Source organism: Diaporthe amygdali, assembly GCF_026229845.1.
Source record: "Diaporthe amygdali strain CAA958 chromosome Unknown NODE_41_length_355262_cov_61_584611, whole genome shotgun sequence".
Lineage (NCBI taxonomy): Eukaryota > Fungi > Ascomycota > Sordariomycetes > Diaporthales > Diaporthaceae > Diaporthe > Diaporthe amygdali.
In genome coordinates this window covers 96,582-119,490 of record NW_026517061.1, presented here as the reverse complement: position 1 = coordinate 119,490, position 22,909 = coordinate 96,582, and the positions used below count along the sequence as shown (strand labels likewise).

Here is a 22,909-nt window from a genome sequence, read left to right as displayed (position 1 = left end):
GTTGGAGCAGCTTCTTGAACTCTAAAATGCCCGACTGTCTGACTAACCAACCTGACTACCTATCACTTACTGTGTGAATTTGTATTAGTCGGAAATTTGACTATATGGACCAGACCGCTTGATTCTTTCAAATTGACTTGGTAGTCATCAGGCTGCAGATATGGATCTGTCTTCATAAAGGGGCATTTGCCTCGAGGCCCCTCGGAAATCCATGAAATACCCAAAGGGACTCAAAGGGGCACTCAATATTGCTACATCCTCAAGCCCTGCTGATAGACCAAGGCCGGCGGTACCCTCACGAGTAAAGGCCGGGACTAAGAATGAGAATTGAGGATGGACACGTCTACGGCATATTGCATCGTTTGTACGCCTTTGTCTCTGGCATTCACACTTTGACGCCTTTTTCCGCGTCCGGATGGGACGAGTTTCATTTGCGAGTTTCAACTACAAGTCTCAGCTCGACACAACACACGTCTATTCAAGTATGTGTTCCAAGGTATCTAAATCTCCCCACTTGTTGGTGTGTTGTGTCATATCCACAACCTACCCGTCTACTAGGTAGGCAACTAAAACACCTTGTTAAGTACCAGTTGGCAAAACACGTCTTGGCCTCAGGCTGAACGTGAAATGGCCTCGCCAACCCTATCATTCGCTTCCGTCCATTTCCTTCTTACACAAGTCGACATCAATTATTTCGGTTGCTTCTAGTTCAGCATAAATTCTGAGGTATTCCGCATGCGGTGGCCTTTCCACTCAACTTCTGCATGGCAGCAACCCCGTTCCTGGGGCAGAGGCCCTTTGTCCTCCGTCCCTATGTCTCCAGCACCGTTTCCGGAACCTCTGTCGGAGGCCACTTGTTTGTTTTGTCTTTGATATGTCTGCTCTAGCCTCCATATGTGTGAATTTCCCGTGCTAGATTCACACTTCTCTCTCTCTCTCTCTCTTCCCCCCCGACTCCCACCCTTTCCTCTTGCCGACACAATATCCACACCAACACGCCTTCTGCACCAAGACCCCGGCACCATTGCCCCAGAATATTGAGAGCATCACTGTGGTGCCACCATGAACTTCTTTAACTGGGCAAGAGGCAGCGATGGCCCTGCTCCATCGGTTGCTGGTCAGCCTCCTGGGCAAGCCCCAGATGGTGCCGACGCAGGTGCCGGCGCCGGGGCAAGATCCAGACCGGCGCCGCTGGACCTGAACAACAACGCTATGACAGACGACGAAAAGTGGACGAGATCAAAGAATCGTTGGAGACTTGCCATTAAGCCCGACGACCCGGATTTTGTGCAACAACGCCGCGTGTTCGAGGACGCACTGGACCCTGGCTCGGGACAGAGCATCGACGACATCCTCACGGCACACTTCGCAAGATACGAGGCCCAAAAGTTCAGCGGCTACGTCGAGAGGAAGCGTGAGCCCGACTTGTACCGGCAGCAGCGAAGTGACGCTGATGCCTACAACACGCTCTTGAAAAGGCCCCCTTGGGACCAGGAGGCCCCCAACGCTTTTCTCGCCTTCAAACTGACCATGCTGTACTTTGGCTTCCCGGTGGAGCCCATGAAGATGAATGACTTCTTCAGGCTTCCTCCTGGGTCCGGCTTGTTTGGTATTGACGACGACGACGACGACGACGACGACTTGGATGATAATCGCACCTTTATTCCGGAGGACATGCGCCCACTACGCTTCCTCAATAACTACGAAAATCGTTCCTATGGCGCCGACAACGGCCACCGTGAGCCACCACCCCGCTGTCGTACTGCTGTGTGCGGCCCTTTGTCTTGTTATCTCATGCTAACATGACGGTAGTGATGCCGGACCCGACTTATGAGGCTTTCTATGGCTTGCCTTACAACCCACCGCCTGAGGGCCAGCAGGTCGGGCACGAGGGCACGGGCACGGGGCCGCAGGCCGACATGCGCATCCGCGGCAGAGGTTTGGGCGAGGACGACGACGTGGACTTGATGAGCGAAGACTCCATCGACGGTGCTTCGTTCTCTTCCGACTCGCTGCTCCCAGACGCCCCTGAAGACGACGGCGGCGACACTGGAGTGCTCAACCTCCGTGGGGGGGCAGGACGAGCAGCGCCCGATGATGGAACTGCGCAGAACCACACTCATAATCATCACCGCAACCAGAACTGGCAGACGCAGACCGGACAGGCACAGGATACTCATCACCACCATCAAAATGGACACACGCAGACCGGGCAGCTGGGCCACGACCAAGGCATACTAGATCAGGGCGTCCCGCATCTCGCCACGGCCGTCGATGCCTTCCAGTCGGGCAAGTACTACCGCGAGAGGTCTTATGCTTCGCCAATGTCGGTCCAGGTAGGCGATCAGCATCCCAAGTTCCCCATCAATGCGCCGGCCATAGAGCAGATCCGGCGGCCTCAGGCCGCGGGCGGACTCGAGGCGGACTCGATGCCCATCGTGAGCACGCAAATCATGACTCCAACGGAGCAGCGGGCGCTGCAGCAAGCCTTCTTCCAGATGCGCGCCATCGCCCTCAACCGCGGCCAGCAGTGCCCGCACCCTGGCTGTGATGCCTACTTCCCCGTCGGGCCCAACAACATGGCTGCCTTCCACGCGCACCTGGATGAGAAGCACGTCGGCACGCACTGCCCCTTCTGCACCGAGACGCTCTTCTCGTACTGGTCCGAGGCACAGAAGGAGAAACACTTCGTCAGCAAGCACTCCGAGTACTTCACCAAGCGCGGCGACCTCCTGAGGGAGGCCATGCTGGCGGCCAGCATCCCGAGCAAGGGCAATGTCCACAGGAGGGAGGAGCAGTACAACTTCTGCCCCCGCTGCGGCCGCGACCACCAGACGCTGAGCAGCAAAGCCGATCGGGTGCACCATGACAATGCCTGCTTCCCCGGCAACGAGGCCACGGTCCCCACAACCCAGTACTGCAAGCGCTGTGGGCAGCCAGAACACGTACTCGTCGGCCCGGGCATCGACAAGCAGCGGCAGCAGCACCAGTGCACCGCCGCCGGTACTGACCCAGACCATCAGGAGCCCGCCTCTGCCATCTTCTGCCCTCAATGCGCCCTCAAGTGCCACGAGCTGCCCGTTTCATACGGCAGACGCCATCTGTTCCACTGCAAGCCCCTGGGCTCCAGGGCAGACAGCTGGTGCCCGTGGTGCGGCATCGACCTCAAGTCGGGACCACGGCCAATCCGTCTCAAGCACTTGGCAGGCTGCGCGCTGAGACCTGCCAGCGGCCAGAACCCCATCGACACCGACTCAGGCATCCCACACGAGAGCCCCCGTGACGTCCGGGCGCACAGGCTTGTGCATGGCCTCTCTAACTTGGGCAGGAACAACGGCCGCGAAAGGTTGAGAGTGCCCCCAAAATGCCCTGTTGACGGCTGCGACGCCGACCTGAGCACATGGAATGCCCGGGGCCTCTACCTCCACTTCCAGACGCATCCCGAAAATACGTTGGAGGCCAGCGGCGGCCTGAAGAGCTGCCCCTTCTGCAAATGTGACTTTGGCATGCGAGGGTGGACCACAAACGTGGAAAAGCAGCAGCACTTCCAGGACCACCTCGAGGGGCGATACAAACGCCTGTTGGCCGACGAGGTCATCGGTACCAATCCGGACAGGGAGAGCGCCATCGTGCGGGACGCCATATTGACACGTGATAATGACGAGTTTGACCAACAGGCCGAGATCAACTCGCTTTTGGCAGAAACGGTCCAGCAGGCCGAGAGCATCAAGCATCTCTCGACCGAGCTTAGAAAGGTCAGGGTTGTCGAGCCTCGCCGCGAGAGTAAGTGGTTCCCCTCGCCCCCTTCCCCTTAGCACACATCGGAACCCTTTCTCTCCGCCCCCACCCCTTCCTCTTTCCTTTCAGTTTCCAGTGGAGAAATGTTATGTGACCTCCCCGTGCCTACCGTCGACTGACACCTGGCAGGGAGACCGGTACCAGAGACGGTGAATCTGAGCACACCTAGAGGCACAGAGAGCGGCGGAACACACATGCCAATCACTCCGCCTTTCCCCGTCGTGGCAGCGCGGCGAGGAGCTGCTAGGGCCTCGAGACCAAACACCAGTAGCCGCACGCCCGCCTCTGTCTCTAAACGCAAAGACGGCTATGATGGACAGCTTGCGGGACGACCGGAAAAGAAGTCCAAAATTGTCCAACAAGGCCCATCGAGCACCACCATCTCGGGCTTTGCTACTGGACGCCATCTCTCAACAAGTGTCCCGGCTGCCGGTGAAGACGACAATTATGACGACGAGGACGAGGACGACGAGGGGGAGGAGGAGGATCAACTAGAGCTGGAAGAGGTAGACATGGATGACGGGATCGTGGACGAGGACGAGGACGACTACGATTCCTATAGCGATGACCACGATGAGCTGGCTGATTGAGCAAGGGGCTATTAACCTTTCTTCTGTTCTGTATCATGCAGCCTGGGAGCATGGGTCAAGAACACCTCGGACTGGTTTTTGGGCACTCAGGCATCGAGTGGCTTTGGAGACACACGGGAAAGAGATTGTAGACATGATCTTTCACTCTTTGCTAGTTTTGCTTGCGTCAGTAGTCTCAGGCTCTACAACGTCACCTCGTTGTTTCACAACTACTATCTATGCCACAAGTGAACATGCGCATCTCCATTGAGTACCACATTTGCCTACTTATTACAACCTGGGGTAAAAACGTGTCACTGTTTTCTCGAACCAACCCCGGCTCCCCGCGACGAATTGTCTAGTTGCTCGGCTTTGAGGCATCAGCTTTAAATGACACTGAGCTTACGCTCGGTTTAATATGTAGAGAAAAAGGATATAATAGGATGACCAGCCATAAGATATAATACCCGAGATGCATTACGTATGAAAGTATCTGGTGAAATGTGCATTCGTGTAAATTGATATCCCTCTATATATGTACACTAGAAGAAGTAGCAACCTCGATGAGCCTAATGACCGCTCATCTCAGATTGTACTCGTAGGAATTCCTCGGCCTTGCAGTGAAGTATTGACAACGAAGTAAACAGGCGGATCAAGGCTAGAATGCTGTTTGACAACCTTGCAGGCCCTAGCTCTGGAATGGGAGACCCTTGACGTTGGATCGTTGTGGTAGTGAGCTCACGGCCGAGCTTGAGCCATTGGTGCTCCCTGTTCCGTTCGTAGATCCTGAGAAGGTCGACCCAATATCTCCCCACCTGATCTGACTGAACGTGACCTGAGTGTCAGGCTGGATGGATTTGATGATTTCAGGGTTGCCCTCGGTTGCATTGCAAGGCCCGGCGTTCGAGCTGGCACCGTCAAGCCACTCCATGAAGCTAGTCTTATCCCACCATATACTGAAGACGAGGACCATCCCGCGGCTCATGGCCTCACCCATTCCCCCAGTTGCCCCGAGGCCCATGTATTTATCGGCCCCGGTGGCATTGCAGTACTCATCATTCAGGAAGTTTTGTGCGGGGACTCCTTGTGCTGTCGAGATGGGCATCTCGATAGTTTTTCCATCCTGGATATAGAGGCGTCTGATGGCGGTGAGCTGGCCGCTCTGGTCAGAAGGGAACTGGGTGACGACGGTGAATGGTCGGCTAGTGTCAACCTCGAGGTCCAGACCGTAGTATTCCGGGTGTCCCATCTTGTATGGGTTCATCGAGCACTACAGAGGGCGGAGGTCAGCAATCCAATCTTGATTAAGGCATTCATGCTGAGAAAGTGCAGAGCATCAAAGATATATGCGGGATCTACTTACACCACTCTTGTCGCAGACACCGTTATCACCACAGTCCTCGCCGCTCGCATCACATGCGTAAAGGCCAGGTTGATTACATGGATGAGGTGCGATGTGGGTTGCGCGGGCGTTGGCTTCCCAGATGTCGAGCTCGTTGCAGCAGACACCACTGCCATTGATGTTTCCCTACATATTTATGTCAGGAATCTTGTCTCTAAAATCTTGAGTTGTGTCTTGGTGCCAACGTACCAGACCGTTTATAAATGGAGTGGTATAGCACTGTGCGTCACAGTATCCCGCACCATACTCAGCGCCGGCCACAGAGAGGTCGGAGGAGTCCTTGCCTCCGGTAGCTTCCATCTCGGACAAGTATAGCGCCGAGTTCATCCCACAAGGAAGCTTGCTCATGTCGACATCGAAGGTAAACTCCTGTCCGGTCAACTGGAGCATCTCGTATGCATCTTCGGCCTCATTCAGGAGATAGATCCGTGGGCTATACTCAGTCTCGCCGTCGTTACTCAGCATTAGAAGAGTTAGGTCTGAGCCATTGGTGTACACCCCGTTCGCAGTGTAGTCTGAAATTCCTTCCAAGATACAATTTTGTTGACACGTCTCCTCGTCAGGGCAAGCTGTGGCGTTCGCGCCAGAGCCCCAGTCACCGCAATTGGACTCCGGGGCATTAGCCTGATAGATGCGATGTGAGGAGGCGTCGAGAACAAGTGCTGTATCCTGCGCAGTACATCCACCAGCCGTGGTACATTTGTAAGTTGTGAGTTTGGGGTGATTCTCGGCCGTTGTGTCAGGTGACTGGGCGGCAACCAGGCCCAAGAGCAGAGAGCTGGCGAGGGTGAGGGTTCGCGACATAGTGATCAGAAATGAAAGTGTATTTTTGGTGTTGGGTAAAGAATGTGAGAAATGAGCAAGACCGGCTTCACGAAAAATCTACAGGATGCCGTTCAGACTTGTGGATATCATCTCAGTCCAGACGGAAGACACCTTCCGACTTATATCTAGGTCGGACTAGTCTTTCCTCTCCTCACGTCTTTGCAGCAATCTTTACCATCACCAGGGTGATGTGTCATTCAGGGGCTATAGGCCATTTCAGTACCATCGCCCCTCTCGAATCTCGGCTTGGCGTTGGCGTGTGGTTGGATAGAGTTCATCGGACCAGCCGGACTTCATGGCTTTAAAGGGGCGCATGTTGAGTCGGGTCCCAGACATTCCTCCATTGCACGAGGCAAACATTACCCCATAGTCATTCCCGGCACAAAATAGTACCGGGGAAACATGATCGACGTGCGACTCGCCTGGCCCACCACCGTGAATGAGAAACACCGTGGGGCAAGAAGGTTCGTTGTAGATGAAACAGGGCCTCGGCGACCCCTTTTTTAAGCCTCAGCAACCGAAAACCTTGCCAAGTAGGGTATTCAAGACCATGCAGACGGATTGTTACTTAAAACCGACATCCGGCGGGAGGTCATCCGCCTTGGGAGCTGCCAAGGCGGCGTTGAGGCCCTTTGACCAAAAAAGAATGGTGTAAGACAATTGGCTGGTGGCTTGCTCACATGTGATTCAACGGGTCTCGGTGGAAGAGCATTGAACCACTTAGTTCTAGACCCGCAGAACAAAGTTCAACGTCTCGATTAGGGGTGTTCAGTTACCCACACCCCTAGACTAAGTCATTATTCCCGTGCCAAATTGCGAAAGAACAGCCGGGGCGGGACCAGACACTAGTTTGTCAAGGTTCGGACAACGTTTTCCAGCAACCTTTTATTTGTTTCCCAACTAGCTTGTCGCGAAATCACAACCTTGTGTTTGACAATCTCCTCGCCAGGCTTGATGTTCGCCCAAAGGAAGGGCGGGAACATGAGAAGAGAAAGAAAGTAAAAACTCGGAGATTATTTGAAAACCCTGGGCTCCTGAAATCAGTCCAAGTCACCCATTTGCATCGTCTTGATGGTCGTGACATGGACAGCAGATAAGAATGCTAAGTCGCCTAGCACATAGCCCACGTATTGAGTGTGACCTATAATCATACTCGTCTCCACATCTGCCTGATTGACCCAAGTGCAAGATCAGTTGACGTAGCTCCACCACAGGCAACAACTTGGTGATGCCAGCTGGGAGACTGCCAGGGAGGCGGCCGGTTGGAAGACTGACCGGAGGACCTGTAGGAAGCCTCACAGCCGGTAACTGTATAAGGCCGAGTGAGAGAGTTGTAGGAGGCCCTGGAGGGACAATGTTGGGCAGAGTAACAGTAGGGGTCGTAAAATGGACGATTGTCGAAACCTCAACTGGCAGGTTGGTAGGTGTCTTGGGGGGGAATGGAACTGACGCAAGAAAAACTGCAGGCTTAGTTGCAGGTTTGGGAGGACAACCGTCGTAATGTTTGGAAGATCTGGGGCCTCTGGTAAGGTTCTGTTCTAGATGGTTATGTTTCCAGGGATGATTCTGTTTCGAAGAATGACCGCACTATTGGTTATGCTACACAAGATGGTGACGAGAAGAGCCATAGCCTTCCTTCACTTTCAGGAGCGGTTATATGAGGTCTGGTGAAGTTGCGAATGTATTTCTGGAGCTTTGATAGATATTAAGTGTGAATGAAATCGGCTGGATCTGGTGGCAACAGTATTCTGTGTAAACTTGTCCTGGGGTGGCACTCTGGCCCTCCAGAACTTTATAGCACTTTCTCTTGAATGATCTATGGCAACACTCATTTGACTGGAGCCTCTTCTCAAATCCAGAAAGAAAGCCACGGCTCGCAACTTGAGATTACAGACAACTCTTGATTGGTTAGGTTTTGTTGTTTCAGGCATGACTATGTTGGTAGCCAAGTCTGCGCGACCCTGTGGGAGCATGAAGCAATACTGACTCTATCGGCCAGCACCGAAATGGCGTAAAAAAAAAAGTCAGACCATACAAGACCGTTCCAATCTTCCATGGCTTATCGATGAGGCGAGACTGCTGGGGCGACGATTGGTGTATCCCTTCGATGTCTTGTTCTAACAGATTCAACAAACTGCACGACATCAGGGTCTGGCCTCCATGCGTGTTGCTGATTGAGACGTTGAGAACGCAGCTGTTCCTAAACTGATGTCAGTACTCCAGAAACGCGTAGAAGGCAAGGACTATGGTGTCTATAAGGGTCTAAGAGTACAAGTGAGGAAAGATTCCTACAATCCTTGCAGCCCTTACTCAGTAATAGGGTGACACAGCTCTTCCGATAGTCACGTCGAACCCGTTGCAGGGACAGGAGGGAGTGATCATGCGTGCACGCGCCTCCTAACATAAGTACATTCATATCACTGCAGACTTGGAAGTCTCGACTTCAGAGGACATCAGGTTACTTTTGTGATCGACCCTCTAAGGTGTGCCTCCCTGGAATCCAGTCATCAGACATCCTCGGTGTTACACACAGGTTGATCGATCCCTGGGCTACGCAACTGGTACGTGTGCAGAGACAAAAAAAGCTCGACGCTGATGATCTCGCTGAAATATCAACGTAAAAAAATAATAAAAATCCCTGGCCTCGACATCGCTCGGGATAAATTGAGAATCATGTGTGAGGCGAGCCGATGGACTTGAATGCAGATAAGAACATCATTACTGGTGCCGTCTCTCAGCAGGTAGGTAGAATTGCCTTCCGTCGTGATGTATGTAAGTACGTAAAAACAGCATTTAAATTAATTGCATCGAAAATATAGGAATTGATATCTCTAGAGGAGGCCTGAGATCATTTCAACATGTTCTTACAACCGCTCCAATATTAGAACACCGAGGGTAGGAATGATGCACACATAGCTACCAAAGCCGTTCCATTCCAAAACCAGCAACCATTATAAGTGAATCGGTACCAGTGAGAAAAAGCAAGCTGCACAGCGCCTACGCGAAGAACACTTGTCATGTTGGGATTCAAAACAGCTGTCGTTGAGCTTCAAAGACCACTCTGGGCCGGAGTGGCCACCCGCGTATATTCATTGAAAGAAAGAATGATGATTGTCAAGCTTGGTCGTGTTTTCATCCATGACCTGCTGCGCTGTTTGCAGGGTGTCGTGATGTTCAACACCTGGTTTCGCGTCTTCGTCCGCGGTCTCGGGGTTATCGTCAGGATGGTCGTCGACGAACAGGTCTTGGACAGCGCCTGCGCCGATAGCTCGCTGATAGACGCTAAAGCTTGTGGCAAAGTCGCGGTGTTTTCCGATGCGGATCTTGTCTAGCAGGTTTAAAGCAAAGTTCTGACAATTGTTGTCCAGCAGGTTGTAGGCTGGCCGCTTTTCCCTCATATTGAAAATGACCATCTCTCCTGGTGAGCGAAGAATGTTAATGAAATGAAGGCGTCGAGGTGCTGGCACCAATTCTTACCGGCCTCTCTGAGCGCCTGATCATTGAACCTTGTTTTGCCGACCTTGAAGGTATGCCATTCGTCGCGATTAAATGCCTCATTTATATAGATGACATCGAAGTGTTCGTCCATCCTAGCGTACGTTATTATGATAAATAAACCAGAAAAGTAAGAGAGAGATTATTTATACACACCATAACTCATGAACAAACGAATCCACGATCACTGCCCAATGCTGCGTTGGGTCAGGACTATTGTGGATTTCCTCAGTGATCATTTTGCCCAGCCTGGTCTGCTCTGCAAACCACTTGCCAGCAGAGCCGGCTACTGGATGCCAGCCCAACTCGACAGTACGGGGCTCTCCGCTAATTTTGACCTCACCGGGTGGGACAACGCTTGGCCTCTTGCCGAGCCCCAGTTCGTGCTGAAGAGTGAGCTTGGCTTTGAGCACATTGTCCTTGCTAAGAAGCAATCAGCAGGCGTTGGTTACCATGTCTTTCTGTATGTGAAGTGCGGATTGCAGCCCGGCGCGGGGTCCACTGTCTTGTCTTACAGAAAGGAGCCCAGCAAGCTGGATGGGGACTTGGGCTCATCCTCGGCGTTTGGCGCGTTCTCGTCCGACATGGCCCTGTTCGTTGAGCTTGGGCGGTGCCAGTGCATGCAGGTTACAGTTTCGTCGACAGGGGATAGTGACAAGTGTTTTTGTTACTGATACGGTAAATGGCTTTCCGATAGGAGCTAGGTAGTGGGATTGAGCCCGTCCCTAACTGAGAGTTGAGGTCGTCGAGCAGGATGAACCCATCGCCCTCTTGAAGACCCAAGGTGGGGGCGTCAGACATTTGAGAGTGGAGCTAGTCTAGATTGGGAAATATTGCTTCTCAGTTAGTCAATTTTCCAGTTTATGTAATCAAGGTTTTCCCCCTTGGTGAAAGAGATTGGAAGAAAGTACACTTTACTATGCAAAGATGAAGTTGCATTGAATGATTGACCGACTGACAGAAAGCCTAAGACTGCGGGTCAATGGGCCAGCGTTCTGGTCGTATGATGCTCTGAACGACCTCCAACCGTCACCATTACCCAGATTACCAATCGCGCCCCATCGGCGGGGAAAGCAGCATTGTGCTCTTACAGTACGCAACGATCAACGTGCGACACATTTGTAATTCAGACTACTGCTGTGGGAGGCTGCTGGCCTTAAATCGAACCGCCTTCACTATCTTTTTCTCCACCATCCACCAGCCATCTCTAGCTTCCCCTGTCACTACAAACAAACGCCATGGCCGACTTCCCTCCTCCAGCCCTCAGAGAAGCTGCTTCCAAAGTGGCCAGCCTCCTCCGGGAGCGCAGCGAGACCATTTCCGTGGCCGAGACAGCCGCCGGTGGACTCATCTCTGCCGCGCTACTCGCCACTCCCGGTGCTTCCAAGGTGTACAGAGGTGGTGCCACCCTCTACACTCTCGAGTCACGCATTGCTTTTGGTGGTTGGACGCGGGCCAATATCGACAATTACAGTGGCCCAAACCCAGACCTGGTTGCCGGCCTCGCCAAGCACGTTCGTGGCGTGCTGGGCTCCACTTACACGGTTGCTGAGAGCGGCACCGCTGGACCAACATCTTCAAGGCAGGGTGCAAATGGACAGCCGTGCGTTTCCTCCCATCTGGGACTTCTGCTACACACAGTGTGCGCTCGCTAATCTCGCAATCTCGATGTAGCGGGTACGTTGCTCTGGCCGTGGTGGGCGAGAACGACACCCTGGCCATGGACTTGAACACCGGCCTCGGAGGAGATAGATCAGGAAACATGGTCGCATTTGCTGTTGAGGCACTCAAGCTTGTGGCGGAGTTCATCCAGAAGAGCGCGTCGCAAAGTGGCAAGATCTGAGAATGGTCCGCGTATATGCGCCATCCGCATCGACCCCCAATCCAATCTGAAAATTCGATTGCTTTGAAAGTTGTGAGTATAGAGAATTGGGTTACGTTTCAAACTAGCGCAACTTGATTATTTTTACCCTTCGTGTCCACGAGCTGAAGATCGGGTGTCCGCTTTGCGGCTACAGTATCTATGTAGAATGAGTAGAGGAAAAGGGGAGAATTATTTGTTAAAAAAATCTTAATCTCTTAAGGGCAATTGACTTTAAGATATTCTCTGATAGAATAATTTCCCGTAAGAGATGACCTGCTGTACGATAACCTTTCGTGGGATAAGGTCCTGGGGATAAGGTCCTGTGGGACAATCTTCTGTGTGATATATCCCAGTTAGATAACCTAGTAGACAAACGAGTGACAGAGTCCCAAGGGGCTCCGTAATGACGTGTTGCGTTTTGCAAGAGTGTGGCGGCGTTGTCCCAATAGTGTGTGATACAGGGACGGCCCTGCCTTCCCAACTTCCATTCCATATCGCCCTACTTGTAAATAGTCAGGCTGCACCTCGTCGGCCTCAGGTTGAGATCTTATAGGTGAGGCTACCCGTATCAACATAAAAGCGCATCCTGCCAACCCTCTTAGAGTCTGTGTATTTTTTGGACTGATAGCAATACCAATATTATGCAGTACCTAGGTAGAGGCCTCTGAATAATGATTCGTGTCGTTTGCGCTTCTCTGAACCGCAATTATTAGCCTGTATACCTAGGCACCAACCGAGATTGTAGAGCTTTCTGGATATGGGTGTGGTGACGGAGTCCCTGACAGCTATGTATTGAAAGAAGACATCCTGATCATGCCTTTTTATTACAGAGTGTTGGACGTTAGAGTACTATTCCGTTTGAATCCAACTGGAAAGGCAGCTTTGTTATCGGACTAGGCTAACATTTGCTAATCTTGAGCTTCATTGGGGATGATTCCGGCTGCTACAGCATTGCCGTCAAATCATTTCGTCTTTGAGTCACCCAAGAATAGGCTGCTGCCAGGAGAAAAAGTAGTACCTTGAACGTATATAATTTCCGGAGATTAATACAGCAGGCTTTGAGCACAAACGCTGCATTTTGGAGTCGAGGTCTAAAGCGAATAATGTGCCGACGGAGACAAGGGAATAGGTTCTCAAGCATCGACTCTCAGTGTCTTTTTAATCTCTAATGGGTATAAAATAGATCTAGTGAAGCCCACTTATTCATCCTTCTTCGTCTTTTCACTCTCGGCCTTCTCTCGCCTCTTCCTCTTCCAAGCAGCCAGCTCATTCAACAAGCCCATGACCAGCGGCACGCCGACCGGTCCTAGTAGTGGCAGGTAGACCGCGATCTTGTGCTCATCTGGGAAATACAGCTGGCCGACCATGCTCTTCTCAAAAAAGGCCTTTTCAGCCGCAGCCTCCGCAATTTGTGCGTGAATCAGCCCTCCAGGGGTACCAAGGGTCTCACAGGCCAGCCGGAGATGTCGAATTGTGGTGCTGACACCGTCGGCGACAGACTGCGGGATCGACATGGAGGGGAGAGCAAGGGAGAGACGGGCAAGTGAGCCCAGAGTGCTAGAGGCGCGGAGGAGAAGGTCTGCAGAACGGATGCGAGAGAGGGTTGAAAGGCGCAGTGGCAGGGACCCCGAGGTGGGCGTCCCTAGGAGAGAGAGGAGATGGGTGGTGAAGGTCAGGAGGGGCTGTTTGAGATGTTCGACCCCAAGGTGGCCCTGGTCACTGTTCAGATTGAGGAGATAGACAGTGCCCCATTGGGGAATGAGCCAGGAGTGAGAAGTCTCAGACACGGCAGTCTCACTCTCCCCAGCGTCTTGGTGCGTGGGGGGCAGCGCGATGGTTTGATTGCCAATGAAAACGATAAAGTTCACGGTAGGAGCACCGCCAATGGATGGCGATAATGGCCACTCTGCAGCGTTTATGAAAGAGGACAGATCGTCCTTGCTCAGAACAGGGGACTGGACACCCGGGGCGGCGTAAAGCTGGACCTGTGTGTCAATGGTAAAGTTGTGGATGGGCCCGAGAACATCCAGGACCGGTTTCATGTACTCGTCGATGGCGGCCTCGATGTCCCAGCTGCTGGGCGCGGGCCCATCGGTGAAAAGCGAGAAGGTGAGATGGTACGCAGGTGCGTACCTGAGAGAACGGGTGGTGCGCTTTGCGATTGTGCCTGCGGCGTCAGGGGCCAGACCCTGGGGCTTGTGTTCGGGCGCTGCAGAGGAGGTGGACAGCAGGTATGAGATAATGGTCTGCTCCTCGGCGAACGTGGAGCGCAGCTCACTGGCGACATATGTGGCTAGCGACGAGGAGGAAGAGCTCGGGGATGGGATCGCATTCGGCGTGTAAGTAATGTCGAGTATGGGCTGGTAAGGGTGCAGTGAGGCGGTGATCGACTCGCCGGGCTGAAGGCGTATGACGAGGGCAGCTTCGTCGAGGCTGGCGGAGCCATTGACAGTACTGGCGCGAGGGTCGAGCTGGAGTCGCAGGTGGTGGCCGGGGAAATCGTTCAGATCATCCAGAGCGTGTTGGGTCAAACGCAACAAGTTCTGGGCTTCCTGGTCTTGCAACTGGCTCGCCTGGATGGAGATGCGAAGCGGGAACACGGGGCGGCAGGCCTGGCGGAGGAGCCCAAGTTAGCATATATGCTGAGCCTGAGCCTGAGCATGACTGGTTATGGTGGACATACCTTGCCCACGGCCCAGTCCATCATGTCGTCCAGGGGCAAGCTGGCGCGCGGAATGGTGGTTGTGTGCCACCATATTGGAAGACCCAGACACAGCACAATCAACCAGAACGAAAGGATGACCAGAGACCGTCTGCGGGAGTCTGAGGGCTTCTCGGGAGGAGGTTCCTTGCGGCGGGAGGTGGCATCGGCGGCGACGGCAGTAGGGGACGAGGTCAGCGTCTTGGCCGTCGCAGGCGGGGCATGGGCATGGGCAGCCACGTCGACATCATGGGCAGTTGTGGCAGACATGGCGACGCTGACTACATTGTGTCACGATAGTCGTCGTCGCCGGCGTGGAGGCGATGTGGTGTTGGTGCAGAGGAAGGAGAGAGCTCGCGCAACGGTGGTTAGAAGCCAGGCCCCGGGGGGGGGGGGGGGTGGCCACCCAGCTGCAGGAGCTTGTCTGACAGCTGGCTTCCCCAACTCGTCAAGCCATGTACCTATGTACCGTTGTGCCTTTGTACCTAGGTACCCGAGTACGCTGCCGTGGCACGCTGAGTGCTTAGGTCAACTTCGGCTTCACATGCGATTTGGTCGGTGGTTGGGCAAGTGGCATCACTGCATCACTGTATCACCGCATCACAAGTCCAGTCTTGATTCAAGCACGCTGGCCCCCAACCATTGATCTGCCGTCCGCCCACCCAGCTGCCACAATGCTGGCCCAGTAAACCGCGGCATGGACGGACGTCGGGGATCGGGGGCAATGTTCGACGGCCCTGCGGGCTGGCTGCCCCCCCCGCGGATTGATTGCCCCGGCCCAGCAAGTGCTCCGCGAGCAACGCTCCAGCGTGCCATGTCCGTGTCCAATGTACAGATTACATGTCCATTCCCGCCTGTCAGCCTGTCAGCCTCCGTGCCCCCCGTCCCCCGTGCCCCGTCCCGCGGGCTGCGCTGCCCTGGCTCGAGCCTGGCTCGCCTGGGCTCGTTGCTTTCGACCATGGATGCCCTCTTTGGGCATAGCACCCATAGTCTGCGTTCCAGAAGTTCGTCCATTACCCTGGTGCAGGGCCTGAGCAGCGAGCGGGCAGCAGGGATGATCCCATGCACGCCCAGGAGGGTCGCAGTGCCGGGACAAGTCAGAACCCTTTCCCACTCTCGCTGGCCGAACCGAGGCACATCCATGACAGCATCTGAACGCTCCCGGAGCTCAACCCGCAGTCTTCCCACCTACGGAGCTCCTCCTCACACATGCGCACATGCACGTTTTTACACCTGCACATGGATCCATACCGACCGAACTCCTGGCAAGACCTGCACTTGCACTCGGTCTTGTCACTTGTCAGCCTGGGCCTACGTCTCAGACATGTTTAGAATAACACCACCTCCCCCACCATTCCTACCTCCAGCTTGTTCATCTCTAGATCAGACCACACCTTTTTTTTTTCCATCTCCGTTTTCCATCTTCGTGTACATACATACTTACACACGCGCACAACTAACATTGTACACCGTCTTCTCTCTCACTCTGCTCATCCCAACCTGTCGTGTGTCGTTGCGTACGTAGCTGCTCCTTGAACCCACATCTGTCGCATGATCCAGATCCAGATCCAGTTCTTCTCCTCTAGCTCGCCGTCACCGCATATTTCCCGTGACATATAACCATATCATTCACAGCCCACACCCCGCTACATATATAATTCTTGTGTTTGGGGGGAATAATCCCTCCCTGCGGGGCCGCCAAGCACCACGTCCTGCACGTCACCGGTTTTCTTCAACTCACGACTCTACAATCCCCGATCGAAGTCGCACAGACATCGCAAATCCTCAAGCCGTGGCTTCGCGTTGCGGTGGTACTACCACAACAACTACTGTCGCCTTGACTGCATGTCTCAATAATTTGCCGTGGACGTCCCTTGTTCGCCTTGGCTGTGTCTAACACCACAAAGTCGGAATTTGGGGCAGTGTACTGCGTGCTGCAGACCCATTCTACGTGGTCGTCCGCCCCGACATCTGGGCTGTGGTGTTTTTACAAGGGGCGTTGAGTTCGTTCACTGGTGCTACCGCCCTCAGGGAGGCGGTTCAAGTCCTCAATATGCCTGGTACGTGTGCGTCTTGGTTTGCCCCTTTCAGCTAAAGCGAGGCACCGACGCAGCATGCCTCGTTCTCCAACAACTTGGCACCAGCCCAGGTGCCTCACTGACTGTGATTACGAACTTTGTCAATTTTTCTGCTGCTGACCTCCTCTCCCATGCAGTGCCACTAGCGGTCGCGGCCCCAGCAGCCGCCGCCGCGGCAGCATATATCAATGCGAAGGCACAGGTGTGGTACGATTACACAATGCTCACCTGCGTCGTGCCCGTCGCGCTGGGAATGTTCTGGCGCGAGCGGACGGGAAGGCTGAGCTTGTTCTATGACCTCGAATATTACGCAACCAGCGCCAGTACAAGGGATATGCCCTTCCTGCTGTTTGAGGACAAACAGTGGACCTTCAAAGAGGGGCTGGAGGAGACCTTGAGGTACGGGACTTGGTTGCGAGAGACGTTCGGGATCAAGAAGGGCGACATCGTGGCTATGGACTTCCCTAATAGCCACTTGTTTGTCTTCGTTTGGATGGGCCTCTGGAGCATTGGTGCCAAGCCTGCGTTTATCAATTACAACCTCACCGGCCAGGCGCTTGTGCATTGCGTCCGCGCGGCGGGTACCAGCATCATGCTCATTGACCCGGCAGTGGCACCTAACATCGACGACTACGTCCGCAAAGAGCTTGCCGACGTCAGGCTCGAGTTCCTGACCCCCGAGCGTCAGAAGGAGATCCTGGCAACGAAGCCTGTGAGATTGCCTGACGAGGCGCGAACAGAGGATGGGATCGACAAGATGGCCATTTTGATTTATACATCTGGCACGACAGGGCTGCCCAAGGCGGCCGTTGTCAGTTGGGGCAAGGTACGCGCAGCGGGAGGGTTTTCCGCGAGGCTAATCAAGGCGAGGCCCGGCGAGATTTTCTATACAGTAAGTTCCTCTAACAGGAGAGTGTGTCGGACGTATGCGCACATACACGCACATGCACACGCGCACACATACGAACGACTTGGTGAACCGCGTTGCTGACGCTATACCTAGAGCATGCCACTCTATCATTCGTCGGGTGCTCTCCTCTGCTTTGCCAATTCGCTTCTCATGGGCGCTACTGTCGCATTGGGGGCCAAGTTCTCCACGCGCACCTTTTGGCGCGAGGTGAGACAGCACAGGGCCACCATGATCCAATACGTTGGCGAGACACTTCGCTACCTGCTGGCAGCGCCAGCCGAGATCGACCCGCAGACGGGGGAGAACATGGACAAGAAGCATACCGTACGCGTCGCGCTCGGGAACGGCCTCAGACCTGACGTGTGGAACCGTTTTAAGGAACGTTTTGGCGTGGAGTACATTGCAGAGTTCTACGGCGCGACGGAGGGCAGCTTTGCAACGTGGAATCTGAGCAGGAATGACTTCAGCATGGGCGCTGTGGGACGGAATGGCTGGCTGTACTCGTTATTTGTCGGCCTCGGGACGGCCATCGTCGAGGTGGACTTCAGCACCGATCTACCGTACCGGGACCCCAAGACGGGCCTCTGCAAGGCTTCGAAACCCGGCGACCCGGGCGAGTTCTTGTTCAAGCTGCCGGAGAAGGAGCTGGAAAAACGCTTCCAGGGGTACTACAATGACCGGGCTGCGACAAACAAGAAGATCCTGAGGAATGTGTTCAAGAAGGGCGATGCGTGGTTCCGGACAGGGGATGTGATGCGGTGGGACAACGAGGGCCGACTATACTTCCACGACCGGATCGGCGACACGTTCCGGTGGAAGGGCGAGAACGTGTCAACGGCGGAGGTGTCGCAGGTGTTGGGCCTGCTCCCGGCGGTGCACGAGGCGAACGTCTATGGCGTTCAGCTGCCTCACCACGACGGCCGGGCGGGCTGTGTGGCGCTGATCCTCAACGACGGCTTCGCGCACACGAAGGGTGAGGTGCTGAAGAGGCTGGCGGAACACACGCGCAAGGAGCTCCCGAGATACGCGGCGCCCATATTCCTGAGGGTCACGACGCCGGGCAAGATGGCAACCACGGGGACGAACAAGCAACAGAAGCATGACCTGAGGGTGCAGGGGGTAGACCCGGGCAAGATGGACGGCGATGAGCTGTACTGGCTCGAGCAGGGTGACTATGTCCCGTTTACAGAGGCGCACTGGGACGCACTGAATGCTGGGCGGGTGAAGCTGTAGTAGACATAACTGCTGGTGGTGCTCAAATAAACAATCGTGCTTGAAGCGGGCCGGGATGGATGAGTAAGCCTGGCACTGGCTGACTGACTGGGCGCGACAGACAGGACTGCTTTGCTTGAACAAGAGGGGGAGAGGGGGGTGATGAGAGACAGGTACATGGTGGGGGATACTTGAACTATTACTAGACGGGGAGTACCCATGAGTGACCATGTACGCAGTAGACAATATAGCTGGGTAGTATTGTACAGTACGTAGACACATAAATATGTATCATACGCATGACCACCCGCAGTTGCAGCAGCAAAGGGAAGACGAGCGAGCCACGGCCAGGTCTGCAGGTCTGCTACTGTGTACACAGCAGTCTGCCAGTGCTGCGAAGAGGTCACGACTCGTCCCGTGTCCGACTCCGGATGCGGAGGAGCTCAGGACAGGAAGCCACGTGGGGATGAGGCAACAGGCGAATCATGGAGCTTGCTGATGGCGTAATCGAGCCGCGACCCCGCCATTGCCGCGACCCCACGCCAATTAGGGTGGGCCGACAGCTGCTATGGGTTCCGAAAAGAGCAACCAGGCGCCAGGCTGAGCAGAGCAATGGACATCTCATCATCAGCCCAAGAATTGCGTCTTTGACCTCGGTGGCGACGATCTGATGAACACCAAGGAGGGGGGAGAGGGACAGATAGGGAGGGATAGGTAGGAGAGAGAGACGGAGAGAAAGAGACCAGAACACACAAGACATTTCCAGTCAACGGTCGAGTTGCTAAGTTACTGCCATGCTGTATGACTGGTCTTTGTCCTGAGCTAAATATTGTACCGTCCCGTCCCGTACCTTGCCTTACCTGGGCACGCAGAGAGAGAGAGAGACAGAGAGAGGGAGAAGCGGGAAGACAGAGAGATAGTCAATCAGACAGACAGACAGACAGACAGACAGACAGACCACGAGATGGCATCAACCATTGCTTGACTCGACTTGACTAGTTTCAACCCACAAATTTGGATCGTCCTTTTCAATGACATATCAGCTATCATCAGTGCCAGCGTACGACCAGCTACCAGGCTACCTAGGTACTTGCCAGTCGACGGCCGGCTCCCAAGGGAACGGACAGGCAGATGGGACGGCGTCTTGTCGACAGAGACTCGCGCCATGACCCCCGCCCCCGCCATCCATCCATCCCACTTGATTGCTGGTCATGTCCCTGGTTGTCTGCCCAGCTGTTGAGCTTATTGCTTGCTAGTCTATTTGAACAAGAGACTTCCCCAATCCGCCACACCCTTTCAGTTTTTTTTCCTGCTCGACAAAAGTTTATCTTCTGTTTCCATTGCTTCACTCCCGCCTCTTCGCTCTATCCTTTAGCTCTCTCCAGATACCCCCATTACGCCCTTCACGGACCCAACAAACATATACACACATCATGGCTGATCAGCGTCCTGCTCCGTAAGTATCCGCCGACTGATCTTATTCCACTCACACACCCCTCCGCCCCTCTCCCGGTCCGAGATGGCTTCAGCCCGCACCGTGATCATGTCTCCAGGAATTCGGAACAAGCGGCTAACATGATAACCCTCGCAGCCTCCGCCTGGGCACCACCGCCCCCAACTTCAAGGCCGACACTACCAAGGGACCCATCGACCTGCACGAGTATGTCGGCGACAACTGGGTCGTCTTCTTCTCCCACCCTGAGGACTACACCCCGGTCTGCACCACCGAGCTGGGTGAGATGGCCCGCCTCGAGCCCGAGTTCAAGAAGCGCGGCGTCAAGCTGCTGGGCCTGAGCGCAAACACCGTCGACTCGCACGAGGGCTGGGCTGCCGACATCAAGGAGATCAGCGGCAACACCCTCAACTTCCCCATTGTTGCCGACAAGGAGAGGAAGGTCGCCTTCCTCTACGACATGTGAGTCTTGCCCGCACCTGCGCTTGCGCCTGTCACCAGAAACAAACAGCCGGCCGCCCTTTATGTTGGAAGCGCGACAAGCTGACCAACCCCGGCCCTGTCTCGTAGGCTTGACTACCAAGACACCACCAACGTCGATGAGAAGGGCATTGCCTTCACCATCCGCTCCGTTTTCTTCATCGACCCCAAGAAGACCATCCGCACCATCCTCTCCTACCCGGCCTCCACGGGCCGTAACAGTGCCGAGATCCTGCGCGTCATCGACTCTTTGCAGACCGGCGACAAGAACAAGATCACCACCCCAGTCAACTGGGTCCCTGGTGACGACGTCATTGTCCACCCTTCGGTCAAGAACGAGCAGGCCAAGGAGCTCTTCCCCGATTTCCGCATCGTCAAGCCTTACCTGCGGTTCACTCCATTGGCGAAGGAGAAGGCCACTGCTGGTATTTAAGCTGCTGTTGTTTCAGGTCATCAGCACGCTGTGCGAGAATGCTAGTCTTTCGTGGCCAGGGACCAACGAGATATCAAGCCACGGCGCAATGGATGGGCGCCACTTACTTTTACCTGTCTGTGTGTGTTCGACATCAGGCGACCTGTGAGGGCTTGCTATTCAGTGTCAATGGCTTCCGGGCCCATACAGTAGTAATTAAAAGCACCGTTAAAAGAAAGCTGCCCAAAGACCTTTAAATTCATGACGATGCACAGTACTTATTGAACTGGTTGAACTACTATCCTGCCTGGTTACAAGAGACTTATTAACCGACATGATCGGGTGGAGAATCCTGGTAACTGCATGCGGGCCGAGACACCGGGGTCGGTACGGTGTCTTTGGGGCAGAACAGTCATCCAATTCCCCTCTGAAGGGGGGTTAGGCTGAGGTCCAACAATTCGAAGATGACGAAAGCCATGCCCAGTCATTCCGGCGTTAAAGCACTTGATGTCAAGGCGATAATGTCAAGGCAATACGACCAAGGTTGCTGGGCCGAGATGCAGGCATACATTATGCATGTTTCGACAAATGCAAATTCATCAGACTTTCGGCGCTCCCGCATCTCCAAAGCGGCAACAGGGACGAACATGGGGCCGGAAATGCCACCCGAAAGTCTGGAACCCCGGAGTGCTGGCTTGCACATACTTGCTGACCACCCGGGGACCTTACCGTTCATGCGGGATGTTTCAACAGGGAAGTATGAGTGAGTGAGTGAGTGAGTGAGGCCGGCAAGGGCTGCCGAAGTATACCATCACATTACACTCCTATGTCTCAAAGCAGGAAAAAAAAACCAAGTACATCTAGAGACATGAAATAAGCATAATCAAAGGGTGGCAGGACACGGACCCGCATGAAATAAAGCAGATGAGTTGCCTAGGGTTTCAACGATTGGACCACTCCCCCACACTTCGCCCAAAGATATTGAAGCTGATGCCCTCGCATCGTGAGGTTGCGCTCAAGGACGTTGTTACCCTCTGAGAGGTCCGTAAAGGGGGGCGAGGGGAACCATGGCACCCCGGCAGTTGCTTTCTTTTGCAACCCTGTTTTTACTGCTCCAGCGTTGCAAGAAAGATCAACAGTTCTACACTAAGCGTTCTTCCGAGGGGCGACAGGCGACAGCACCGGACAGGCTTCAGGTCTGCCACGATGTAGGCAAGCCTGCCAAACAATCTTGATGTGCAGCAGCAGGGAAAAGGGGTAGCCTGGCTGTCGTCTGCAGCATGTGGCTAGATCTTGTGCTACCTTGTGTACGCGGTGGCTGGTAATCGGAACTAGCCCTACCCCTTTCTCGGCGTGCAGCCGCAGACGACAACGACGACAACAACGGAGGAGGAAGATTTCAAACCGGTGTGACGTGCTGCTGCTGTTGGACTTTGTTTCCTGAGGGGTCACTGCCGGCCAGAAGCCGAATTCGACTAGACAAGTTGCGCCGTCGTACATATGTACGCGTGGATATGTATGTGTGACATGAGAGCAAGCGACAAAGGAGGCACATGGAGGTCTGTCAGGTTCTGTAAGTAAGCTTGAGCTATGCCGGTTCAGCGAGAGCACCGAGGTCCTGCATATGCGTGTGTCGTTTGGTGTGAGAGTGCGAGAGTGTGGGAGGAAAGGTCGAGTGGCAGGAGATGATGTGTGATAACCAGTTGTATA

At 54.3% G+C, this 22,909-nt stretch overlaps 7 protein-coding genes across 7 annotated transcripts; 4 read left to right on the top strand and 3 right to left on the bottom strand.

Moving 5' to 3' along the window:
• Nucleotides 1–1,062: 1,062 nt before the first annotated feature.
• Nucleotides 1,063–4,388, top strand: J7T55_008113 (uncharacterized protein; the record flags this gene model as incomplete). Its single annotated transcript, XM_053134026.1, has 3 exons — nt 1,063–1,738; nt 1,813–3,783; nt 3,928–4,388. The coding sequence occupies 3 exons, from the start codon at nt 1,063–1,065 to the stop codon at nt 4,386–4,388; spliced, it is 3,108 nt and encodes a 1,035-aa protein (XP_052988140.1).
• Nucleotides 4,389–5,055: 667 nt separating this feature from the next.
• Nucleotides 5,056–6,573, bottom strand: J7T55_008112 (uncharacterized protein; the record flags this gene model as incomplete). The annotated part of the gene is made up of 3 exons (XM_053134025.1): nt 5,056–5,637; nt 5,731–5,895; nt 5,959–6,573. 3 exons carry the CDS (start codon nt 6,571–6,573, stop codon nt 5,056–5,058), a joined length of 1,362 nt encoding a protein of 453 aa, XP_052988139.1.
• A 3,110-nt stretch (nt 6,574–9,683) lies between these two features.
• J7T55_008111 (uncharacterized protein) lies at nt 9,684–10,675 on the bottom strand (the record flags this gene model as incomplete). Its single annotated transcript, XM_053134024.1, has 4 exons — nt 9,684–10,012; nt 10,072–10,184; nt 10,246–10,512; nt 10,605–10,675. The coding sequence occupies 4 exons, from the start codon at nt 10,673–10,675 to the stop codon at nt 9,684–9,686; spliced, it is 780 nt and encodes a 259-aa protein (XP_052988138.1).
• A 652-nt stretch (nt 10,676–11,327) lies between these two features.
• J7T55_008110 (uncharacterized protein) lies at nt 11,328–11,932 on the top strand (the record flags this gene model as incomplete). Its single annotated transcript, XM_053134023.1, has 2 exons — nt 11,328–11,692; nt 11,764–11,932. The coding sequence occupies 2 exons, from the start codon at nt 11,328–11,330 to the stop codon at nt 11,930–11,932; spliced, it is 534 nt and encodes a 177-aa protein (XP_052988137.1).
• A 1,220-nt stretch (nt 11,933–13,152) lies between these two features.
• J7T55_008109 (phosphatidylinositol-glycan biosynthesis class s protein) lies at nt 13,153–14,924 on the bottom strand (the record flags this gene model as incomplete). The annotated part of the gene is made up of 2 exons (XM_053134022.1): nt 13,153–14,565; nt 14,637–14,924. The coding sequence occupies 2 exons, from the start codon at nt 14,922–14,924 to the stop codon at nt 13,153–13,155; spliced, it is 1,701 nt and encodes a 566-aa protein (XP_052988136.1).
• A 1,281-nt stretch (nt 14,925–16,205) lies between these two features.
• Nucleotides 16,206–18,875, top strand: J7T55_008108 (uncharacterized protein; the record flags this gene model as incomplete). Its single annotated transcript, XM_053134021.1, has 4 exons — nt 16,206–16,246; nt 16,578–16,714; nt 16,870–17,624; nt 17,736–18,875. The coding sequence occupies 4 exons, from the start codon at nt 16,206–16,208 to the stop codon at nt 18,873–18,875; spliced, it is 2,073 nt and encodes a 690-aa protein (XP_052988135.1).
• Nucleotides 18,876–20,287: 1,412 nt separating this feature from the next.
• Nucleotides 20,288–21,220, top strand: J7T55_008107 (mitochondrial peroxiredoxin prx1; the record flags this gene model as incomplete). The annotated part of the gene is made up of 3 exons (XM_053134019.1): nt 20,288–20,310; nt 20,446–20,769; nt 20,878–21,220. 3 exons carry the CDS (start codon nt 20,288–20,290, stop codon nt 21,218–21,220), a joined length of 690 nt encoding a protein of 229 aa, XP_052988134.1.
• Nucleotides 21,221–22,909: the final 1,689 nt, after the last annotated feature.